The sequence below is a fragment of the Ailuropoda melanoleuca genome, chromosome 1 (assembly GCF_002007445.2).
Source record: "Ailuropoda melanoleuca isolate Jingjing chromosome 1, ASM200744v2, whole genome shotgun sequence".
NCBI classification, from domain to species: Eukaryota; Metazoa; Chordata; class Mammalia; order Carnivora; family Ursidae; genus Ailuropoda; species Ailuropoda melanoleuca.
The window spans coordinates 151,567,000-151,576,553 of NC_048218.1; the positions used below are offsets into that span (position 1 = coordinate 151,567,000).

The 9,554-nt window shown below is 33.8% G+C and overlaps 1 protein-coding gene across 2 annotated transcripts in view; it reads left to right on the forward strand.

Annotated features, from left to right (window-relative positions):
• The window catches only part of TMEM106B (transmembrane protein 106B), a 32,895-nt gene extending 23,696 nt beyond the window's left edge, over positions 1-9,199 (forward strand). For both annotated transcript variants that reach the window (XM_011230552.3, XM_011230551.3), the window contains 4 exons: positions 1,046-1,186; positions 1,441-1,490; positions 2,464-2,517; positions 3,362-9,199. In XM_011230552.3, coding sequence (XP_011228854.1) covers positions 1,046-1,186; positions 1,441-1,490; positions 2,464-2,517; positions 3,362-3,500 — 384 coding nt within the window. In that variant the 3' untranslated portion in view covers positions 3,501-9,199. The remainder of the gene's footprint in view (positions 1-1,045; positions 1,187-1,440; positions 1,491-2,463; positions 2,518-3,361) is intronic.
• The last annotated feature ends 355 nt before the right edge of the window (positions 9,200-9,554 follow it).

Here is a 9,554-nt window from a genome sequence, read left to right on the forward strand (position 1 = left end):
CGCTCCCGGAGCTCCCTTCTCAGCCTGCTGTCTCAAGCGTGCGGGTCCGCGGTCTGTCCGCTCCCCCTTGCAGGTGGCTACCGCTTCCCGGCGCCCTGACACGGCGGCTCCCTCCCCCTTCTGTTTAGCTTCCGATATCTGTGCGCGGTTTCACGGCTCCCCGCTTCGTACCTCGATACTCAGCGCTGGAGATGTTCATTTGTAGAGATCCAGATGTATCTTCCTGCGTCTCAGGCTGATTCCGTGGATATTCCTGCTGGTCTGGTACCTATCCAGCTCAACTCAGGGGACCGGCTGAAAAAGGTGTCCCCTACTCCTCCGCCATCTTAACCTCCCCCACCTCAGTCCCCTACTTATTCATTATCTTGATTTGACATTTTTTTTTCTTCATTGGCTGTTTTCTAAAATAGTTTGAGATAATCATTGTGAGTAAGAATTGCAGAAGTTGCCCCACCTATTAAGTATAGAAATGATGTAGGTCCATTTCTTTCCAACAAACAGACTTGAATCTACCCATTTCTTCTTCAAAGTGACCCAGTAGAAATCTCTACTTATACATAAGTTAAAATACTAGTGTCTTTTAAACAAAATTTATTTAAAGTTCTATTTAACATTTTAAATGGTCATCTTTGTATTTAATAGAATAAGAAATAGCTTACTGATAATGTCTGTGAAGGTATCTGTATATTCACATTTAGCAAAAATTTAGATTAAATCTAAAAATTACTTTCATAGAATTTTTGCTAATGCCACAAATACATTTTCTAACATGCATTTTTCTATATTCCTATAATGTACATTTTCTGGGACTGTTTTTTAATTTTGTGTTTATTATCAGCATATTATAACATAGTACTCATCATAAAACCAAATAATCAGTTCATTTAATGTCCTACGTTATTTTTGGCAATACTTTCTTCCTCCTAATAACTGAAGCATGGCCACAGCTGAAGTCTTTTTATTTTTTTGTGAAGTCATTTTTTAAAATTAATTTTGAATACATATTTGTTATGCTTATACATTTTCTGCCTTCTTACTTTTACAGAACACACTAAATATAACAAACAATAACTATTATTCTGTTGAAGTTGAAAACATCACTGCACAAGTTCAGTTTTCAAAAACAGTTATCGGAAAGGCACGCTTAAACAACATAACCAATATTGGCCCACTGGATATGAAACAAGTAAGTTTCTGTCATGAAATACTTAGGAGGAGTTCAATGAGTCTTGACTTTGTCTATCGTATTAACTTGGGGGCGGGTAGGATTTCCTCAAAAACGTGACCTTGACATGTGTCCCTTCCATGTATAAGAAAGTCTTAGAATCAGCCTTGCAAAGGGAGAGATTTCTAAACTCTTTGAAATTGGGAAAAGTATCTGAAATACTTGATGCTTTGATCCTCTTTCCAGTTGGCTTATTTTCATTTTTTGCCTTTCAGATTGATTATACAGTACCTACTATCATAGCAGAAGAAATGAGTTATATGTAGTAAGTTTTGATTTTTAATAGTTTTCTCTCATTAAATTATTAAGTATTTAGAATAAAGTGTATGATTATCTTTTGAATTACCTGCAGTCTTAGCAGTCAAGAAACCACATTTGGAATACTCCTTCTGGCCTCTCTCTTGTCTTCTCTTTTTCTCTTCTCCCTTGTCAATGCATACATCACATTTATGTACATTATGTACCTATATACTTAATTGTTTTTTACTTAGTTATTTTTCAGAATTAAGATCAAATATACCATGTCACTTTTTATTTACTATGAGAACCATATTCTCATACGTTTTAGTATGTGTTGACTTTTTAGTATAGGAAAACTCAAAGTGCTAGTAATTTATCATACTCTATTACTGGTTTGAAGTTCTGAAGTTTTTCAGTTGGGTCTGATTATTGACTCTCGTTAAGTAAAAATAAGGATAAATACCATCTTTTGATACCAGGCTAACAGAATTTCTGAGTAACAGACTGTTTACTACAATTTCAAAAGGTGAATAAAAAGTAACAATGATTTGTAGCCCATGTTAAACAACTGTACAACTGCTGTAGTAGGAAAGCATGTCTGTTTCTAGAATAAAAAGTCATGAAACTATTTATCATTATTTGAGCTATAGAAAATGTTCAGTCAATAAATGCTTACTTTTATCTTCCCTTTTTTTTAGATTTATTTATTTTAGAAAGAGCACATGCACAAGTAGGGGGGAGGGGCAGAGGGAGAGGGAGACAAGCACACTCCCCACTGAGCAGGGAGCCTGATTCTGCGCTCGATCCCAGGACCCTGATATAATGACCTGAGCCGAAATCAAGTTGGACGCTTAACCAACTGAGCCACCTAGGTGCCCCATGTTATATCTTCTTTATAGTATCTCTACTAGTTATAACGTCAGAGGAATCCTGATTAAATGATTTTAAATTTGTAATATCATTGCTTGAATTTGTTCATTGTTTTTTCTTTTTAACAGTGATTTCTGTACACTGATATCCATCAAAGTGCATAACATAGTACTCATGATGCAGTGAGTATCAATTTTTTTTTGAGATATTTCTTTGTTAAACTTTGGATGTGTAACATTGGCTTATAACATACACAACACCTTTACAAATATTAGTTCAGTTGGGTTTTAAGCCCTACAAAAGTGCTGTGAGATGAGTAAATATTATTCCACTTTATGAATGAGGAAGTGGGAAGCTCAGAGAAGCAGTGAAGGATGACATGGCCACTAAGCAGTGAATCTGGACCTTGCAAGAATGCTGGAAGGTGGAAGGGGTTGGACTAGAGAGGAGAACAGAGCTTAGCATCCAGTTTTCTGCCTGTGGGAAAAAATCCTTAAAAGTAATGAGAAGTACTGTTACTGGCTTGGAAGTTTGGTGTTACTCAAAGTCATTAAAACATGATAGGTTTGGTATTTGGGCCATTAGCTGACATCTGAAGAATCCTTTTCCTGTGATGAGAGAACTATGAGTGCTGAGCCAGATGGAGGGCTTGATCCTACAACCCTGAGACATGACCTGAGCCAAAACCAAGAGTCAGACGTTCAACTGACTGAGCCACCCAGCTGCCCCTATATAATTATTTTTAAAAGTGAAATGAACTTATTTTTATCTAATGATAAGTGTTCTGGAAACATCATATTTGTGTTGTATAATTATTTGAGTAGGGCTTGCTAAACCAGCATTTATGTTATCTGTTGGGGAAAGAGTCCCCAAGAGGCCCATGTCCACAATATTAAGTTATCATTAATCAGTCTCTCAGGAGAAAATTTTGATATATAAAAGTAGTCTCACTTTAGAAAACTTTTTTGTATATAACTGTTGAATGTTTCTCCACATTTGAGTTTGTTGTTGTTGTTTCTTTTTTAGAGTTACTGTGACAACAACATACTTCGGACACTCTGAACAGATATCCCAGGAGAGGTACCAGTATGTTGATTGCGGAAGGAACACAACTTACCAGTTGGGGCAGTCTGAGTATCTAAATGTACTTCAGCCCCAACAGTAAAAACTAAAAGAGATGCCACTGGAGAAGAAGAAATCCCTATTAATATTTTCCTGAACTCTGAAGGATGAGGTACTTACTTCCTGCTAGGAGATCTTAAATTGAACAAACCTGAAGTTTACACTTCCATTTTAGGGGTACAGTTAAAAGTATGTGGACTTGTACATTATTGCAACACTCTACTCTGTGTTCATGATATCTGTACGAGGATCTTTTACTTGAATCTAAATTTGCCAATTGATTTTCTTCTCCCCTTGTCCCCAGAGAGGGACATTGAGACTTCCCACGTAGGACAATAAGTAATTATTTACAATTCACTGCTTCAGTCACTACTGGAAACATAATTTTGATGATGAACAGAATTTGAAAAACTTTATTTCTGAATGTTTTTATAAAGTATTACTGAGAGCCTGTTATTCATGAAAGACTTTGAAAAAATAACCTTTTTTCTGTTATAAATTCCCATCACTACATAGTAGTATTTCAAGGTATTTTAGCTTTTAGCCAAAACATTTGTAGTTTTTCATTTGTTGAAATTCTACTCATTTGCACGTTTTTGTCAGTCTTATTTCAAGCTAGTGCTTGCATAACACTAGAAACCAAAATAATCTTTGCAAAATTCTGTACCTAAAATTTTTTAAAGCCCCCTGTTTCCCATGTCTTTCCATATAAGTAAGTTTTGTGAAATTTTTGTGTAGTCTTCAAACGTAGTTGATGTACAATACTGTAAATAAACTGTGCATGGCTTTTGTACAGCTTTAATGTCAAATAAAGTACAGATTCAAAATGAAGTAAGTTGCTCATAAAAATAAATAAAACAGGAAAGTGAAATGTAGAAACGTACAGAATATGCATATGGTTCCAGTTACATATGGGATTAGGCATAAAGTAGTTTTGAAATGAAGTATTTGGATGCTCTACTTCAGTGTTGCTTTTCATACTAACAAGTTATGGAGACACTTTTCACAACTCTTAGGTACCCAAGTCACCCACATCATCCATTTTATGCCTGTTTTAAGGAGGAAATCATGTCTTTGGTAGAAGTTATCCAAGAAATCTTGTCATTAAATGATGGTGGCTATATCAATTAAAACCTGTATTATCCTGTTTAAAAATTGAGTCACTTTGCACATCACATGGATACCATTCCTCTAGCAGTGATATTTTAAAATTTTCTGGTTTTTGTTTGAATTTTATTTAAAATTGTTTTCAAATGTAAATTACTGACTTTTTCACTTGGCTGTTTTATAACTTCCACTACCATTTTCCATTCTGGCTTCTTGCCTTTTCACTTGACAAGCTCTGATTACCTTGTAAATAAATACCACTGAGGGGTAGGGGCTGACTGTGATACCAAAAATAATAATAATAATAATAAGTGGCTTGAGATTAATTTCTTTCTGTTCCCTGGTGACAGAAGTCAGGTTCCCCCTCCCCTAAAGTGCCTAACTTAGGTCAAACATACCTATTTATCAGTCAAGACTCTCTCAGCTGTAACACACAAGCTTTGTTTAACTGTTTAGAGCGAATGAAGCTTCCTTTCTGCCTTGAAACACTCAGGTCTCCCCTTAGCTTTCTTATCATTTTCTCCACATTTTCCTGAGTGAACATTTTAAATGGGTGGAATGCACAAACTCTTTTTTTTTAACTGCTTGTCTTACCTTAATCCATTGCTAACTCATCCATCTTTGCTGTTAAAGTCACCCCATCACATCTGTTACAGACTCACTAGTCAAACCCAGTCTTAATCTGTTTTTCTTCTGTTTTTTTTTTTTGACTACTCCCATTCTCCTTGAAACTGCACACTTCCCTCATATATTGATTCTGTTTGTTATTTTTCAAATCATTCTCATTTCATTTTCCCTCATTCTCTTTTGATATCTTTTAATGAGTATTATCTAGATCCTCTTTTGCCTCAAAATTTCTAATCCTGTGACTTTAACTAACAATCATCTATCTTAGGGCTTCCGAATCTTTCTATATACCTGACCGGTCACCTGTCTACCTAGAGATAATAGTATTTCAGTGATTCTTTTTGTGTAAAATCATAAAATATTTGAATAATTTTTATCAGATTATGTTCTCTCCTTGTCCTCATGTCCCATTTACTTCAAAATCACCATTCGCTTTTTCAGAATCATCCTTCAGATATGCCTCCTTCAGAAATCAATCGTGATTTATTTTTCTGCTCTGTATCTTTTAACCTTGGAAAAGTATGTAGTGTAAATTAAATGGATTTTTCTATTGATTTGTGGTCCTGGTATCCTTTTAGAGTGCATGCATAGTGTCTGCTGAAGAGACAAAGTAAGGGAACATTTGCTTTTAGTTACTTAGTTTTGAATATTTTCTCTTCATTTTTAAATTAAAAACTCTTTATTATACCTACTTTCCGCGAAGTATAAGGTAGAAAAACCTAGAATTTAAAGTAAATGAAAACCAATAGTAGAGGAAAAAAGGATCACCTGTGACTACTCTCAGAGACATTTAAGTAACTTGCCAGAATAAGCCTGGAACAGAGCAGGCTGTAAATTCATAAAATTACCAAAACACATTCAGGTGAAACACAATTATAGCCATTAAACACACACACAGGGAAGAATGAATGAGCGTTGTCCAGTGAATTTTTTCTTATATAGTGATAGGGTAGATATCGATACATTTTTTAAAACTGCTCCCAGATCTTATCAAAGGATATGGTAAAGATGTTACATTTTTTTCTGATACTCAATAGTCTCTTAAATTACCCTTTTAATAAACTGGTCATTCTAACCAAATCTAATACTATTAACAAGTCTCTGTTGATACATGTATCTAATACTATGCCCTTCTAGAGCTCTTTCTTACGTTTTTCTTACATGATTTCACTCGTCCTGTGAGTCAGACAAAGGGTGGCAGATTTCTCATCTTTTAGAACAGGAGGGAGAGGCATGGAGAAGTTAAGGGACTTGCAGAAGATCACATACTTAGTAAATAGTTTTATTGGGGCCAGCCCTAGTTTTGCGGTCTCTCATGTATGTGCTCTGTCATTTAAAATAGAGTCCATTGGGAAGCCCTGTTGACTCAGGTTAACTGATTAAAACTCAGAGAAAACATTCACTTAGTGAACAGTGACAATCAAAATAATACTGATGGACTAAGATTCGGGTGGTTTTAACTTGGTACCTGAAATACTCTAAATGAAAAATGAGCACTTATACAATATTTTGGTATAGCATAATCTATAGCTGATTTCTTCTGTTAAAATTTATACTCCTTGATCATTCCAGTAAAGATATGGCTGTAGGTTGTCAGAGTAGGCTATTTATAAATAATAGAGATTAGTATATTTGAGATTTGAAATAAGAACAGTGTGAGAATATTAGATAGCAGATAAATTGCTTGAAATTGCTAAATAACCACCTTTACTGTAGTACCTAACATGTAAACGACTGGTTTTATTTGTGAACAGTTTTTCTGTGCCTTTCTTGTTCAGGCCAATGAGGTAATTATTTTCTATAAGAGTTCATGACAACTTTTTGGAAGTGATACAGTACAGTGTTAAAATAGAGGGAGAGTGATTGCCAAAACGTAATAAAAGTATCATTATTGCAATGTAATGCTGGGTGTTTTGTTGTAGAGCGTGTCCCCAACTCTCTTCTACACCAATTTTTTAAAAATTCTTAATTCTTCATAATGATTCTATTTCATTTAAGAAGATAGTTTGTTAGGTGCATGACCCCAAAATAAGTCACTCACTGTTCATGTAACTAATATTTATTACTTACTGTGTCAGATATTGTAATAATCTCTTATATGGATTATCTGATGGGTACTCACAAGAGCCCTCTAAAGTACATACTGACGATGCCCCCCATTTTATATCTGAGGAGATCCAGTTCTGGAGAAATGAAGAGTCTGCATAAGCTTGGAATGGCAGATTTGAGATTCAAAACATGTCTGATTGACTCAAACTATCATTGCTCTTACAATTAGCATATTTTCTTTCCAGCCTTTGAAAATGCTTTGTTTGTAAAAATGTATTGGTTGTTAGCACTTAATATATAAGATTTTGAGGTTTTTGATAGTATTTTCAAAATACTATTAGAATACTTTATTATTTTGTAGATCTTTGGTATGATAAAAATCGTTTATCAGTGAATTTTAAAGTTTTTGAAATTCATACTTATCTGTTACACAGGATTTTTTTTTTCTTTTTAAAAGATATAAAATTTTAAATTTACAAATATACATCAGACTTCTTTGGTAAACAGTGTGAATTGAATTTCAAGGTATTAGTTGCAAACCAAAGGTTACTTACCATAGTGTCATGATTTTTAGATCATAATATCTGGAAGCAGGAACTACATGGCTCAAATACATTTAAGAATGTTTAAGTTTTATTTGTCTTTTTGGTAAAATCAGATTTTAAATGAGATGTTTATCTGAAACTATTTTATTTTAAGGATAATATATGTGTTTGAGAAGATGGGGTGAAAAGACTGTTAAAAACATTATTTCTTTAAAAAAAATTATTTTTACATGAGAACAATATATTTGTGATGTGCTTTGATCAAAAATTTTACTTCTGTATCCCCGATCTACTTATTTCAAAGTAAAAGTTTTCACTTAGCTGAAATTTCTGATTAGAACTAATATTTGTGTATTTTTGTGCTTAGTGAGAATGTAAATTTCACAGTGGATTTTTGAAATTTATCCTTACTTTGGATAAAAGCAAGTGATATATTTATAAAATTACTATAGAGTTGAAAATGGTATTTCCATTTTTAAAAAAAAACTAGTGTGATTATGTTCGTAGTTCTTTTTACACATGTTTAGCACAGGCTCTAAATTAAATATCTGTATTGACCCTAAAAATATTCCATAAATTAACAAATATTTGGCAAGTTTTTCATAGCTAAATAGCTCTTCTAGAAGGAAATTGTTGCCTTCTGTTTAATTACATTAATTGAAATGTGTTTAAGAGAAATGTTTTGAGGATATTTTGTATACTAAAAAACAAAGGATTAGTATTGGGCCAATGGCCAAGAGGTAATATTACTACCATGTAGACTATTACTGTTCAAATTGTCCCACTTCCCCCAGAATTTTAGAAACTAGAAGTCTGGGAGATAACTGTATCAGCTGTGGTCAGGTGATTCTAAGTGCTGTAAATAAGTACTATTCATCTTTTATTATTGTGTGAGATGGAACAAATGCCAAGTTGGCAAAGGATGCATAATTTCATTATGTAATGGTTTGTTCTAGGCATAAAATATCAGCAAGCTATGCCTTGTGTTTTGTTGTATATTTCTTTGTAGAACTAAATTAAGATTTTGGAAAAGGATTTAAAATGCTTGCTGACTTGATCTGATCAGTCACACATTTGAATGATGGCATTATTGGGTAGATTCTAATCCATGATTGTAATTGTGGAATAAAGAATAATATAGAATGAAAGATTGTGTTTGGGCAGTTAACTCTTTGCTAATAACATGTGTTAGCCTCCAACATAACACACTAAATTTCCAAGTTGAGCAGTTCTGTAATTGTAATTATTGTTGCTGTTCATGTAACAAAACATGCTTACATTAGTAAAAGGAATAGAAGTGCCCCCAAATGCTATTTTTTTAATTACTTGTAACTGTTGCTCTTGTAATTGTGTATGACAAAATAAAATTTGTAAACATTTTTGCATGAAAAATAAAATTTGTATCAGTCCAGTATCTTGGTCTGTCTTTTGAAATTCCCTTGACATAAACAAATCAGTGTAGATACTGACAGTTCTCTAGCTTAAAGCTCTCAAATCCTTTCAGTTCTTACCCGAATTCCACTTTTGCATCGTCTTTGATTCATTTTTCTTTCAACCACTTCGCTTTCATTCTGTTGTCAAATTCTGTCTGTTCTACCTCTGTAATACTCTGAAATATGTCTCATACTTGAAATCTCTATTGCTATTACTCCCTAATTATTTTACTGAAAAAAGTCCAATTCCTTACTGTTGGTGTTGAGAACCTTTCATTGCGTGTCCACACCTAAATTCATATTCTTTCTTCCTGTCATTGCCCCTCACCTGTGTCC